Source organism: Suncus etruscus, chromosome 10 (assembly GCF_024139225.1).
Source record: "Suncus etruscus isolate mSunEtr1 chromosome 10, mSunEtr1.pri.cur, whole genome shotgun sequence".
Lineage (NCBI taxonomy): Eukaryota > Metazoa > Chordata > Mammalia > Eulipotyphla > Soricidae > Suncus > Suncus etruscus.
In genome coordinates this window covers 72,683,851-72,699,918 of record NC_064857.1, presented here as the reverse complement: position 1 = coordinate 72,699,918, position 16,068 = coordinate 72,683,851, and the positions used below count along the sequence as shown (strand labels likewise).

At 42.5% G+C, this 16,068-nt stretch overlaps 1 protein-coding gene across 3 annotated transcripts in view; it reads left to right on the top strand.

The window, feature by feature from the left end:
- WDR7 (WD repeat domain 7) overlaps positions 1 to 16,068 on the top strand; it is a 383,220-nt gene that overhangs the window by 359,194 nt on the left and 7,958 nt on the right. For all 3 annotated transcript variants that reach the window (XM_049782166.1, XM_049782164.1, XM_049782165.1), the window contains one exon: positions 14,912 to 15,016. In XM_049782166.1, the coding sequence (XP_049638123.1) occupies positions 14,912 to 15,016 (105 nt within the window). The remainder of the gene's footprint in view (positions 1 to 14,911; positions 15,017 to 16,068) is intronic.

The following is a 16,068-nucleotide window of genomic DNA, read 5'->3' as shown; positions in this document are numbered from 1 at the left end:
ACTCTCTCTCTCCAGCCCCTGAATCTTTTTTTTTTTTTTAAGTATCTAAGAATGAGTTCTCCACTGTATCTTTACATTGCCTATCTTTTTTTTGTTTCCTTTCTGGGCCACAGCCAGTGACACTCGGGTTACTTCTGGCTATGGGCTCAGAAATCATTCCTGGCTTGGGGGACCATTTGAAACTCTGGATATGGAACCCAGGTCCATCCTGGGCAGCTGCGTGCAAGGCAAGCACCCTACTGCTGTGCTATTGCTCTGACCCCTTTACATTGCCTGTCTATCTCATCCTCCCTGACCATCATCTCCCTAGAAATATAGATGGGAAGAGGCATCTGAAGTCAGTGTCTCCGGTGTTTTCTGAAATGCTGCTTCCCCCAGATGGATGATGCTGCCAGCTTGAAGTCACTTGTTGGCTGTCACCTCCCGTGATATAATATTCAGAATATATAATCGGAGCCTTTCACAAACATGTGTAAAATGTCCTGCAACACCCGAGTGACTGCAGCTGTCAGCTCATTTTTTTCTGGATTAAGTTTGGTCAAGAAAGAAGCGGCCTCATTTTCCAGTTGTCATTGGCCCAGGAAGTAAAAGCAAATTGTAATGAGGGAGTCACAGCAGGAGAACCTCCTAACAAATGAGAGGCAAATATTGACTGGCAGCCAGCATGCCATTTCAGTGATAAATGTATTTTTATACACCGCTGTTCAAGGTCATCTGGTATGGGCCCTGAGTGCGCAGCCATCAGAAACTGTGAGTTTCCTATTCTAAGCAGTCCTGATAAACAGGGCAGGTCCTGCCTTGAAATACCAGCTCTAACACTACATCACAGATTTGGAGCTTTACCCATTCTTACTGCTTGGTCTTCCTGTTGTTGAAAGTTGGCCCGAAATGAAACAAGATGGAAATTTCTAAGTTGACTGTGGGGGACATTTGTGTTGATTCATAGAATCCAGACTTGACAATGATTAACCCTCAATCATGACCCCTTCTTTCTATTCTTCCAGTTTCCAAAAAGTTTTAAAGACTTTATCAAAGAATTTCCAAGTTAGGGGCCGGAGCTGTGGTGCTTGGGATTTAAGTCCTTCTCACAGAATGTTTTCACAGTTAGGACATGTTTGTGGAAAGTCACATGGGCCTGCCTTGTGTCTTCAGCTGATTCTCCAACTTCCCTTTTCTCTCTCTCTACTTCATTTCTGCCCGATCAGCGCTTAAAAAGCATTTGGAAGGTGTTCAGGGCTTTCTTAGAACACCCTCTCTTCTTCCTCCATCAAAGGCCTCACACCATCTGCTTGGAGCTCTCTCAGCCTTCTAGCTCTCTTACCACCCCACCTCCTTCTTACTCAGCATTAACACTTAGACATCTTCAAGGCTTCCCTCTGTGGGCCCGTGAATCATTTCAGCCCAGGGTTGTGGGCAGGAGGATGTCAGTGACTGGCTTCCTAACTTCAGCTGAGATCTTTGGGTTAATCTGTTATTGGATTAATCTTCAGACAAGTGATCTCACAAGTGATTTCATTTAACATATGTTTGGTAACACATGTTTATGTGTGTCCTACCCTGTACCCCATATCTAAAGATGTTAGAAGTTTCCAGACCTAGTGGCAAACCTTGAAAGGTCCCACTCACTTACCCCCGACCCCATCCTCTCAGAGCTATTATAAAAGCTGGTAACGTGGTTGAACTGACTCTGTTAGCTCTGAAACAGGAAGAATTCTAGAAGTGTTAGAAGCTGACCTAGCTGCTAGTTGTGGTCTTGTTTCTTGGATATGTGTATTTAGAGTTGGATACAATAGGCCAGAATGATCATGTACAGCAGATAAAGCACTTGTCTTGCAACTGACTAGCCCGGATTTGATTCCTGGCACCATATAGGGTCTCATGAGAGACCCTCATATAGGCGTGAGTTCAGAGCCAAGAATAATTCCTGAGCACTGCCAAATATACTCCCCTTTCTAAAAATAAACAAATGCAACAGAGTTGTGCATCCTGAACTGTAGGCCCCATTTTAGATACCTGCTCATGTGGAAGACTGCAGGCACCTTCATTGTGAGCATGAAAAGTGGCCAGACGGGGACTGGAGAGATAGCATGGAGGTAGAGCATTTGCCTTGCATGCAGAAGGGCAGTGGTTCGAGTCCTGGCATCCCATATGGTCCCCTCGAGCCTGCCAGGAGTGATTTCTGAGCGTAGAGCCTGAACACTGCCAGGTGTAACCCCAAAACAAAACAAAAACAAAAGTGGCCAGAGAGGCCATGGGCTGCAGGGGTGAAGAGGCAGAGACACATGAGAGAGAAAATTCTTACTCCTCTTTTATGCAGAGTTAGTGAGCAAGAATTCAAAAGAACAACAAAACAAGAAGTTCTAATAATACGTCTTTCTTATTCTTCCGCACGATGCTTGCCTGTCCGTCAACCCAGGCTTTAGAATTCTTTTGTGGGTAAACCAGGAAGTAAGAACCAGAATTGTGAAACTTTCCAAAGATCCAGAAATTATATTCTGTTCCACATTAAATCACAGCCAAGCTTCGAGTATCAAGAGTTCCAGTGGTTTTAAGAGCCACACTAAAGTACTCTCTCAGGCATGGGGGTTGCTTGCTTTGAAGTTTTTGTTTCTCATGAAAGCTATTAAAAACTCTTTATACCTACCAAAAAACCTCTTTACACCTAAATGCCATGAGTTAAACTTCATAAATGTAAATGGGTTATTTTGCCATAGCAGCAAATCTGAGTGCACAAGGCTAGGTTTTGATTTAATCTCAGTTGTTAAAGGAAACCACATCATTAAACTGCTGTAGTGTTGGACACAATGTTTTTGTTGCTGTTGTTGTGTTTTTGTTTGTTTGTTTGTTTGTTTGGGACCACACCCAACAGCGGTCAGGGTTACTCCTGGCTTTGCTCTCAGAAATGGCACCTTGCAGGCTCGAGGGACCAGATGGGATGCTGGGAATCGAACCCAGATCCATCCCTAGTCAGCAGCATGCAAGACAAAGGCCCTCCCCACTGTGCTAGCACTCTGGCCCCATGGACACAGTGTTTCTTCAGTTGTAGTATTTACTTTTTGAAATTGAAGTGGGGAGCAATTTCAGGAAGGTCCCTGAAAATGTGAGGCCTGGCCTGGTCAGTAGTGTGGTAGTGTGGTGCTGGGTGAGATTGCAAACACCCACATGCCCTGTGAGGAAGAAAGATTTTCCTGTTTGGTTTTAACAGAAATTGCCCCTTTGGGGGCCAGCAAGGTGGCGCTAGAGGTAAAGTGTCTGCCTTGCAATTGCTAGCCAAGGATCAGAACCACGGTTGGATCCCCCGACATCCCATATGGTCCCCCCCAAGCCAGGGGCAATTTCTGAGCGCTTAGCCAGGTGTAACCCCTGAGCATCAAACGGGTGTGGCCCGAAAAACCAAAAAAAAAAAAAAAGAAGAAGAAGAAGAAGAAGAAGAAATTGCCCCTTTAAAAGAACACACCTGCTTCTTACCTGTTTTCTCCAAATGGTTAATGGATCTTTATCAATTCCAAGCTTCAACTAAGTCTACTAAATATGTATTAAATAGTACCTAAAATGTTTTTAAGCAGAAGTGAATGGAGGGGGCGGAATACCCTTTAGCAAGTAACACTCATTTCTAATATTAACCTTTTAAAATGATCTTTCTTGCTTTCTGGGTTCCTTAGAAAAAGAAATACTGATGTGAAGGACTAATAGAGTGTCATCACTAAGAATTTGAGGGGTCGAAGCATTAGCACAACAGGGAGGGCATTTGCCTTGCATGCAGTTAACCTGGGTTGGATCCCCAGCATCCCATATGTCCTATGCGCCCATCAGGAGTGATTTCCAAGCACTTTCGAGCCAGGTGTAATTCCTAAGCACCAATGGGTATGGCCCAAAAACAAACAAAAAGTTTGAAGTAAATGGTTAAATACCCAGCAGGAAAAATGCTGTGCCTATAATGAACCTCATTGCTTTACAATCATTTCTCCAAACTTACTTAATAAGTTTGTTTATACAATGGTGCAATAGAATAGAATAGAATATTTTGGTGGACCAAAATATATGTTTACACAATAGTGTGAAAGCTTGTAGCTTTGTACAAGACTACTGCCTGATCTTACCCTGCTACCATGGCCAAGACTTCCCCACCAGGGTTCTATGTCTTTTCTAATCCACTTCCTCCTCCTCACTCACTCTTTACACTGCTTGGGGCTCAACATTTTGCACACCAAAGCTGCATTTGTCACCAGGAATAGGCATTCTCATTTCAAATTACAAAGTGGTTCTTATTAGAGAAAATAAGACTTCAAAGATGGGCAATCTGGAAGACTCTGAGTGACTCATGGTGTTTCCAGGACAAGGAATTTGGGGAATAAGACAGAAGGGCCTAATCTCCAGATTAGAAAGTGGCGCCCCTGGAGGTCTTTTTTAGTTTTCTTTGTGTGTGTTTATGTTCAAAGAAAAGAAGTAAAAAGAAAGCCATGTTTCTGTTCAGAATCAATTGTTTTATTTTTTGTTTGTTTGGGGGGTCTCATCTATCAATGTTCAGGGGACTCTTGGCTCTGTGTTCAGGAATTACTCCTGGTAGTGCTTGGAGTACCATATGGATGCTAGAGATCAAACCCAAGTAGGCCTTGTGCAAGGCAAGTACCCTTACTGCTGTACTACCACTCCAGCTCCCCCTTCAAATTATTTTTGGTGACCCTGGTGGTCCTTAGCACTACAGGGTTCATACAGACAGACTCTTGTGGCCTCCCACTGAAGCACCAATCTGGTTGGCCAAGTGTGGCCTACACCTCACCCTACCCACAGCACCCAGTGGGAGGCCCCAGATATAACAGCAATGACAAATGGGTCTTTTTGCTAATGTGGTGTTGATATATGGAACCCAGGAAGCCTTAGGAAATATGTCCCAACTGCATTTCACAGGCTTTCTCCTAAAAGTAAATACTATAGAAAAGGACGATTTGGCACTGTGTTTGGCAACTATTTATTTAAACATGACTAATACGTGGATGCATAACCTTAAGTATGCTTCTTATAGTATCTAATAAGGCATGGAACCGTATTTAAAGACGCACATCTGTAGGCCCCATACACGATAGCAATTATAAGCAGATTACTACAAAGTGCATGCTGAGTTACAAACAAAAGGCTTCAAAGGATTCATGTTTGCTTGGGAGGAACATAAATGAAAACATCAAAGCAGTTAGTTTCCCTTAAGGATTGTAGTTATTTGGATAGCTTGTCAGCGCGAGCAATGCAACAAGTGGGCTAGTGGTATTGATTTTCACCTTGTGTTACCAAAACATTTTTCATTGACAAATATTAATTGCTTATTAAGTGCTAGAGAGTTTGATGGCCCAGATATCGAACATTATAATGAATTGGCCTTTTAGTTTGGCTAATCATTAGGCAGAATGGTTGCTCTAAAGATACGAAGGTTTCAGCCAGTATATCTCCTACTTGAAGATGATCCAATAGGGCTGGGGAGAAAGCTCGAAAGACTGGAGTGTTTGCTGTGCACAACGGAGCTCCAGATTGGGTCCCCAAATACTGTTGGGTGTGCCTCCCCCCAAAAAATATTATCAAAATATGTATCTGTATGGAGATTGAACCCTGTCCTCCCACAACAAGAAAAAAAGCATGCTTTGAACCCTGTTCTTATTTAAATCTTAAGTTTTTAATTGTATAATAAAGTTAGGAGGGTGGTTTTCTATTTTAAAACCATGGCATCTCTTCATTTAAAAAAGAAATGAACCTTATAATTTCAGAGCCACATTTACATAGCTTATGTTCCAGACTGATCTGAATTTCTATTTTTTACCTTCCTACCTTCCTTCCTTCTTCCTTCCTTCCTTCCTTCTTCCTTCCTTCCTTTCTTCTTCTTTCCTTCCTTTTTTCTTCCTTCCTTTCTTCCTGTCTGTCTGTCTGTCTCTTTCTTTTCTTTCTTTCTTTCCTTTCTTTCTTTCTTTTCTTTCTTTCTCTCTCCCTTCTTCCTCCTTCCTTCCTTCCTTCCTTCCTTTTTCTTCCTTCCTTCCTTCCTTTCTCTTTCTTTCTTTCTTTCTTTCTTTCTTTCTTTCTTTCTTTCTTTCTTTCTTTCTTTCTTTCTTTCTTTCTTTCTTTCTTTCTTTCTTTCTTTCTTTCTTTCTTTCTTTCTTTCTTTCTTTCTTTCTTTCTTTCTTTCTTTCTTTCTTTCTTTCTTTCTTTGCCGCACATGGTGATGCTCAGGGGTTATTCCTAGCTATGCACTCAGAAATCACTCCTGGCTTGGGGGACCATATAGGACGCTGGGGGATAGAACCGCGGTCCATCCTAGGTCAGCCACATGCAAGGCAAAAGCCCTACCGTTGCGTCACTGCTCCGGCCCCTGATTTTTTATTTTAATAAAGTTCAAAGGCCTAAAGAAACACACTTAGACACACAAAATGCCCAGATCTGGATTGTGTATGGGTGGATATGTACCATTCTCCAACCTTTAAGACATAAAGAGCCACTTAGACTCGTTTCCAAAGGAGGAAAAAAAAACTGGGAGGCACAAAACCATCTCGACATTTAAAACAAATATAGTACTGCATACATTGTTTCTTAGCTTAATGCTATATATAGGATCGTGCAATTAGCTGTCAGTCTGAAGAAAAAAAGAACCCTCACTTAACAATGTAAAATATATTTGTGCAAATTAATAGCCAATTAAAATATTTAATTTACATGTTTAACAAGATTTTTGCTCCTGAACTTCAGTGCACAGTGTCAGGCTTGTAAGCTATCATCTGTGAGGCGTGATCGATTGTTTTTTATTATTATTGTTATTTCTTTGTTTGACCTCCCTCAGAATTACTCCTCCTCATAGAAATAGACATTAAATTAACAAGTCACCTTTTTAAAAAAAAATTCATCAGGCCCAAAAAATTTGTAAATTAATTAGTTGAGCAGGTCTAGAGGCAGCAGAGGTAAGTGATACCACTCCCCACCCCTGCTATCAGCCCTGCTGTTGGAGCCTTGGCAAGTTTCAAAAGAGCTTTATGTGACTCTGGAGCCTTGAGCCATAGGTTGCCAACCCCTGTGAGATAGGATATTGCTGAATTTATGATTTGAATTTCAAAAGTGCCCATACTGCATTCATTTTCTATGATCCTTCCACACCATCTCTCTTTTTTTAATATTAAAAAATACTTCACTGTGAAAGATTTGTAATTCACTTTGACCACAATAAAAATAAAAATAAAAGAAAATCCTACATCCTTTCCAGGTGTGTTTTTAAAGACTATAAGTCTTCAGGCTCTGGTGGAATTCTATGTAGCACAACTTTGTGCTATTAGACTCTGTGCCAGCGGCAAACAGGACAGGCATGGATGAAAGCCCTGCCCCTGCTTGGTCCTAACCATCTGTGGACCTCTCACCTGACCAGGTGACTGCATCAGTCCTTTATGGCCATTTCCTGAGGCACATGTTGTCCCCATGTCTGCTGGAAAAGCTGGAGAGTTCCAGGGCCCCTTGGAACCTGGGAACCAGAGAACCTGTTTCTAAGGAAATCTCTATGGAAGCAATTCATGTGTCCTTTGGTTGGTTATGTTTGGGGGGTCACACCCAAGAATGCTCAATAGTTACTCCTGGCTCTGTGCTCAGGACTCTTACCTGATGGTGCTCGGGGGACCTTATAGGATGCTGGAGACCAAGCCCAGGTTAGCTGCAGTGCAAAGGAAGTACCTTAGCTAATGTATTATTGCTCCAGCCTCTCCGTGTGGCTTTTTATTACCCACTAATACATGTAGAGGTTTTCCTCCTGTCTTCTTTGGAATGCCTACAGCCCTTTTCATGTTTGTCCAGTTTTTAGGAATCCTTTGAGTATTTATCATCAGCAAAGAAAAGAAGCCTGGTCAGATTTCTAACATGTGTTTGACTAGATTGATGTGAAAAACACTGATAGGAAAAAGCAAGGAAGAGCACATACCCTAAGCCCAATACCCAGTGCCACATGATCCCCACGCACTGAGCCATCAGGTCCCCACCAGCTGCCTGTGTATTATGCAGCTATTCAAGTTCTCTTGAAAAGCATCCCCATCCAGGACAACCCTCCACCCAAAGGAATGGCTTTGCTTTTGCTCAAATCCAAAGAAAAAAATTTACTTGTAACTTTGTAAGTATATTGAGTTATCACAAAAAAAAAAAAGAAAGAAAGAAAAAGGGGGGGGCCAGAGAGATAGCATGGAGGTAGGGCATTTGCCTTCCATGCAGAATGATGGTGGTTCAAATCCCAGTATCCCATATGGTCCCCTGAGCCTGCCAGGAGTTATTTCTGAGTGTAGAGTCAGGAGTAACCCCTGAGCGCTGCCGGTTGTGACCGAAAAACAGTTTAGGGCAGGAGAGATAGCATGGAGGTAGGGCATTTACCTTGCATGCAGAAGTCAGTGGTTCAAATCCTGGCATTCTATATGGTCCCCCGGGCCTGCCAGGAACATAGAGCCAGAAGTAACCCCTGAGCACCGCCTGGTGTGACCCGAAAAACAAAAAATAAAACAAAACAAAAAACAAAGTTTAATTTGTTTTGTGATTATTTCATATCAGCAATAGGGCATTTGAAAAAAGAATGTATTCATTGCCCTGTTGCTAAAAACTGAATTATTTCTCTCTAAATCACATTAACATTCACTGAGTCCCATGAATAATATTTAAATATGAGGATAATTTTTTTTTAGTTTTTCGGCCACACCCATTTGATGCTCAGGGGTTACTCCTGGCTAAGCGTTCAGAAATTGCCCCTGGCTTGGGGGAACCATATGGGATGCTGGGGGATCGAACTGCGATCCTTCCTTGGCTAGCGCTTGCAAGGCAGACACCTTACCTCTAGCGCTACCTCGCCAGCCCTGAGGATAATTTTTAAGCATTAAATTACATGAAAAGTGTTGCTTTTGAATTATATCTAAAGATATAATATACAGGTCCATCCCCCCCCCATATTATCATTATTGAGCTTAGGAGTCACCATTCCCATATTAATAAGCCTCTGCTTTTTATTAGCCAAAAATTATTTTTAATTGAATCAGCATGAATTACAAAATCATAAAGATATTTGTAATTTAGTGTCAGGCATGTCAAGAATTATTGAAGGTAATTATGGTTTTAAAATCACTAGGAGTTCTGTGATATTTGGGGGTTCTTGGAAAGCATACATTTCAAAGTGGGATTCCACAACATTGATCATTCTGGCATGCAGAAAAAGTAAATGCCAGTTATGTCCCATTTAATTGGGTATTAATGTAGATGCTCCATCCTCAGAAAACTCGGGAGTAAAGCCGAAGGACGTGCACGTGTGTCCATTTGCATGTTTGAGCACATCGAGTGTGTGATTCCTGCATGTGCCTATACATCGAGCAGGCAGCATCCACTCCTGCTAACCTGAAGCAGAAAAGGAAGAAGGAGGACTCAGGTGTGGATAGGGAAAACTTTAGAAAAATTTAGCCTTTGAATCTGATCAAGTTCTTTCTTGGAATAGTAAGAGGGAAAAATTCCCGAAACCAGTGCCTGTATTTAACAGAATAGAATTTTAGAAATATGCGGCCGGAGTGATAGCACAGCGGTAGGGAGTTTGCCTTGCACGCTGCCAACTTGGTACAGACCCGGGTTCGAATCCTGGCACCCCATATGGCCCCCCAATTCTGCCAGGATCGATTTATGCATGCAGAACCAAGAGTAACCCTTAAGTGCTTCCAGGTGTGTCCCATGAAACCAAAAGAAAAAAAAAGGAAGAAATTTAGAAGTGAATCCTCTCTGCAACTCTCCTGGAAACAATTTTAAGCTTTTTAAAAAACAGAAGATATTGATAAATCAGTTTCTTCCTAGCAGCCTTCTCCACAATAACTCCTACAGGAAAAAGTTGTCTTTTTTTTCTAATGAAGAGGAAAAAAATCATTTTAATTTTTGGTTCACATAGGATAAATCTCATCCTCTCCTAATAATGTCTCTAAGATAAACGATCCCAGTTTACTTTGTTATTTTCATGTAATTTGATTTTGTTCTTGATTTATTATTAAAATATACATTTTAATTAAAGTATTGATTTAATCCATAGAACAGAAATAAAAAAAAAAAAAAGAAATTTAGAAGTGGGGCCAGAGAGATAGCATGGAAGTAGAGCATTTGCCTTGCATGCAGAAGGTTGGTTGGTTCTAATCCTGACATCCCATATGGTCCCCCGGGCCTGCCAGGAGCGATTTCTGAGCATAGAACCAGTAATTCCTGAGCGCTGCTGGTTGTGACCCAGAACCCCCCCACAAAAAAAAAAAGAAAAGAAAAGAAAAAGAAAAAAGAAATTTAGAAGTAGAAAACAGGTTGGAGTGATAACACAATGGTAAGAGTGTTTGCTTTGCATGCTGCCAACCTGGAACAGACTTCAATCCCTGGCATTCCATGTGGTCTCCCCACCCCCAGCCTGCCAGAAGCGATTTCTGAGCACAGAGCCGGGAGTAGCCCCTAAACGCTGCCAGGTGTGGCCCAAAAACCAAAAAAAAAAAAAAAGGTAGGAAACAGTGATTGAATTAAATATTTATTCTCTGCTCGATCATAGGCCTTCCCTTAAAAATTAATTGTATAATAGGGACCCGATCATTAACACAGTAGGGAGAGCATTTGTCTTGCATGCGCCTGACCTAGGTTCAATCCCCAGCATCCCATGTGTTCCTCATGGAGTAATTTCTGAGCACAGAGCCAGGAGTGCTTTTATATGACCCAAAAACAAATTTAAAAATTATAATGAAATCAGTGAAAGCATAAATACCTCAATAACACAAAAATTTATTACTAACACACAATAGCAATAAAATCATGGGTATTTTGGCTCTATTGTTCCTGGATAAAGGTGTTGTCTATCCGTATATCTGCACATATTCATATGAGTGTATCCATATCACTAAAAGAAAGCCCTATTTCTTGTGTTTTGAAGGAAAACCCAAATGTAGGTATTGAGCAGCTCCTGCAATTCATCCATGTTGGCCTGTTTATCCCCAAATGGCATTTAAGTAACTTTCAGTAACTGAAAGCGAGCAATAAATGCTGCGGCCATTTTTAAGGAATAAAGGCTGTTTACCTGAGGCGTTCTATCTTAAACTTAAGATAGCCACTTTATTACATTTATCCTAAAATCTATTTTCCATTAAGATGTTAAAATGATACCAAATCCACTTGTCTTTTGCCCCGAGAGAGTGACAGACAACAACTAGTCCTGGGTTGGGAGTACTCCTGTGGGGCACTGGGCTCCTGGCCGAATCACTTTCCATGGCTGGCCCAGCTTCCTTCCAGTCACCAGACTCTCAGCCCCCTGCTTGGTGGCTGGGCTGACCTGCTCCCATCACGGACTCTGGGACTCAGCCTGCAGAACTTGTATCTGGGCCAGATTCAGCTCTTTTGTGTCTTTTGTCACAATCAGGGAAAAGCCAGGCCCTTGTCACACATGGGTCCGTTCATGGTCTCTGCGCCTCTGGACACAGAACAAGTGCAGGACTGAAACCTCCCGAGAGGGAGGCTGTGGAGGAGATGGAACACCCAGCAACCCTTTGGCCAAGCACCTCTACAGCTGATGTGGGACAGACAGTAATTGTCTTCACACATGCTTTTGAGGAGCCTTGCATGGCTACAGCTGATTCCACTGGTCCTGCAGTGTTGTGTAGTGTTAGATAGTAAAGGGACCCCCAGGATCCCAGACCTCCTGTGCTGCCAGCAGGGATGCAGTCAAGGGAAATGGAGGTAATGCTGACAGCCATGGAGGAGGGAGACCAGACCAGCACCACTCAACTCCCCTCTGTCCCAGCACTGGGCCACCTTCTTAGAGCTGAGGCCCCTGGTGTTGAAAAGGGACCCCCTACACATACACAGACATTCCTCCAGCCAGTGCTTGCCCAGAGCCCAGCACCCCTGGACATGCTGCCATCTTCATTTTCACACAGGGCCAAGATGCCTACACCTGATGCATGAATGGACAGAGAGATACCTCTGGCCTCCATGCAGAGTAGTCCGGGTCTGGGGATCCAGACAGGCACTTCAGATCCATCTTCGGGGCTAACCTTGCTTTGCGTGACATAGATGTTGGAGTGGTGCCATGTTAACCAATTCATAATACCCAGTGTGTGCACTGAAAAGTGCTTCTCCTCTGCACTTTGTGCCTTCTTCCTGCCTTGGTTCAAACAAAAAGCGTTTATCTGAAGGACTACAAAAACCAAGTCCAATTTTCATCCATCAGCCCTTGCAGGTCCCTCAGGGCTGCACCCAGAAATATAAGGGGATCAAACCCAGGACCTTATACACTCCGGGCCTGCAGCCCTGAACTATCTCCCATTGGCCCCAAAGGTTTTTTTTAAGCAAGATTTTGTAAAGCCTTTTGTTTTTTAGATAAGTGACTGCAGAGATAGGCAGCACAAAGAAACTCTGTGCTTTACAAACCCAGTGATAAGATGTGATGCTCCCTTGGCTGCTTGCAACAATTATCCAATGTACTCACCACAGTTGTAGGCTAATCTATGGGTAGTTACCACATTTGTTTAATAAAATGCTACAGTCTGAAATCTACCATTCTGGACCACCCAGGATGATGTGATCTATTGCTGATGCTAGGATAAATACCAGGGCTTTCTTTCCTTTCTTTTGTTTGTTTGTTTCTTCCTTCCTCTTTGTTTTGTTTGGGGGCCACACCCAGCAATGCTCAGGGGTTAACTCCTGGCTCCCAGGAATCGCTTCTGGTGGGCTCAAGGGACCATATGCAAGTGGAAGATTGATGCTTGCAAGGCAAGTGTCCTACTTGCTGTGCTGTTACTTCAGGCCCCTCGTTTTTCTCCTTAAACAATATGCCCAGGTAACTGGTTTTTAATTTTACTATTTACAGTATTTACTGAGTTAATTGATGTTGTTAATGCAGCGATACTCAATAGTGCATACATATCACTGTTGTGTCATATATTTATAGAATATTATGTATGTGTGTTGGTATATATACATACATATATAGAGATAGTTTTCTTAATCTTCATAAACTCTTAGAGGCAGGCACTATCACCATCATCCTCCTAAGAGTAAGTGAACCACATATAACCTGGTTCGGATTCCACAGTGGAAGTATTGAGTCCCCAGAGCACTAATCTGACCCAGTAGGGTGCCCTTCCATCCCAAGCCCGGAGCACTATTATCAGGATGACCTTTTTATTTTCCACTGTACGTGTGGAAAAGGAATTATTTTACAGCCTATGATGCTTTGAAATTACCCTGATTAGCAGGGGAGGAAAAAAGGAGCAAAATCACAGTTGAGAAATACACTTGGTCTCCTCCTCCCATCCCTGTGTTTATTGCTCAAATGTGAATCATAAGTCTTCTTGATATTCATCATCCCTATGAGGAAAATCACATCATGAATGTGCCCTATCCCACCAACTCCAAGTCTTTTCCTCAGAAATAGCAGGGGCTAGAGCGATAGCACAGTGGTAGGGCATTTGCTTGCATGCAACTGTCCTAGGACGGACCCAGGTTTGATTCCCGGCATCCCATATGGTCCTCTGAGCCTGCCAGGAGTTATTTCTGAGTGCAGAACCAAGAGTAAACCCTGAGCACTTCCACGTGTGACCCAAAAGCAATAAACGAAAAACAAAGATCTAGCAGGTGTAGCCTCACCTGTCATGAAACATCACCCACTTCCTTCCTGACAGAGACCGACCAGCAGCTCATCCTCAGGTTTGACACTGGTTAGTGTAGAGCAGTGGTCCTCAAACTTTTTAAATGGGGCCAGTTCACTGTCCCTCAGACCATTGAAGGGCCGGACTATAGTAAAAACAAAAACAAATTCCTATGCACACTGCATATATCTGATTTTGAAGTGAAGAAACAAAATGGGAACAATACAATATGTGGCCCATGGGCCATAGTTTGAGGATCACTAGTGTAGAGGAATGTTCTGGATTAGCACAGTGCAAGAAGACTTTGATTATATGCAAGTTTGCATGGTATACTGATGTTTTTCATAATAATTAATAATATTAAGTTTGAGGATCACATGTGTTACCTCCCCTCTTGTAATATGTGTTTTATGCTTTTCTTTTTGAATTCTGGGATGTAGACTGGGGCTCTCTCTACCTTCAGAGAAGTCCATGCTCTCTCTTGAGTGCATGTTATCTTTTCTTATCCTCTTCCTCCCCTTTCTCAGTACCTCCAAATAGAACATGTTTATTAAAAAATATGTATATAAGTATATACCATTAAGCCTGAGTATTAGTAAAAAGTCTTCTTATTAAGGAGCTAGTCTAAAAACATCTTTCTCTTTATGATTCATGGTGAAATCAATGATAGTTATTTGGCAAAGGCTCAAAATTATCCCTGTTAACATATTTTAATAGTGTTTGATTTATATATGTGTCTCAACCTCTACCACGAGCATATATGCATGTTTACTAATTGCAGCCACATGCATTTAAATAGTGTTATTGGTGGTAAATGAAGCATAAAACATGAAAGATATCGAATTATTAGGGAGTTGAGATTACAGTTTTTAACACCTTCCAGAAACCAGATGCTAAAATTCTGCTTCAATGACCTTCCTTTTCAGATGAGCCAGTTCCCCGGGAGACTGGGCTGCTTGGTTTCTTACCTTCCTGATTTCTGTAAATTGTAATTTGTTGTGTTCTTCTCTTTAATGGACATAAATAAATTAGCATCTTGGTTTACCCATTCATAAATGCCTCCTCTTTGGATTCATGCTCTCCTTCCACCAAGTAGACCCCAGAACAAGATGGAGAAATGAGTGGAGAAATCTGGTTGGTTCCACATGGGAGTACAAAGACCGTAATTATGTCTAACATCCAGGTTGTAACTTGTTCACCAGCAACTCGATTTGCACATGTACACTGAACACTTGTATAGAACATGTGCCATTCAGTGACTTGGGATTTTCTTTCAGACAATCCATGGACACAAGGGACCAATCACTGCAGTGGCCTTTGCTCCTGATGGACGGTACCTTGCCACCTACTCCAATACTGACAGCCACATTTCTTTCTGGCAGGTAAGCAAAGATGCCATAGGATCTGGGAGAATATAGCAGGATGTTCTTTTCCTAGGAAAGGCTTTCCATTGAGACCCCTGCCCACTCTCCCAGCTTTCCAAGTATATGTGACTTGCTCAAGTGCCATGTTAAGTGGCAGCATGCTGGCTTCTGAGAGAACTCAGTGAGCAGCATAGGGAAAGAGAGACCCAAACCCTGCTTTGATTCTGAGAAAGATCCAGGTAAATAAGCAAGTCCTTATGACTTAGACGGAAGCTGGGAAAGAGGCTTTGGGGAATGCCACAGGAGGAAGTGACGTTGAAGCTGAGCCTTGGTGCTGTTGAAGAGCAGGGAGCACAGGAGAGGGGTCTCTTGGAGCCCAACCAGGGCTCAGGGAACACAAGAGCAGGGCCTGGACTGAAAGCACCTGGGCAGGGAGTGTGCTCAGGCCACTCTGCTGCCTGGGACAACTCTCCAGTGTGGGGTGAGTCATTCACAGCATCACACCATCACAGCATCCTCCTGGCTTCTCATCTGTCTCTGGATGTGAGTTTCTTTTTTCCCCCCAACAGTCAGGACTTATGTTTTATGGACTGGCACACTGGGGCCTCTGACGAAGTCTTAGAGAAATAAATATTCATTGGTAGCATTTTAGAATGTGTTTCATCCTCAATCCTTCATCTCTATTCGATCTTATTTTGAATTTTTTGGGGGGTGGGGGTTACTTCTGGCAGGCTCAGGGGACCATATGGAATGCTGGAATTCAAACCACTGTCCTTCTGCATACAAGGCAAACACCCTATCTCCATACTATCTTTCTGGCCCCATTATTTTGATTTTTTTTTTCTTTGGTTTTTGGATCATACCCGGCAGCCCTCAGAGGCTACTCCTGGCCCTATGCTCAGAAATCGCTCCTGGCAGGCTTGGGGGACCATATGGGATGCCGGGATTCGAACCACCATCCTTCTGCATGCGAGGCTAACACTTTACCTCCATGTTCTCTCTCTGGCCCCTATTTTGAATTTTTTTTAACCAAAGCAAAAAAAAATTTTTTTTTGTTTTGTTTTGTTTGT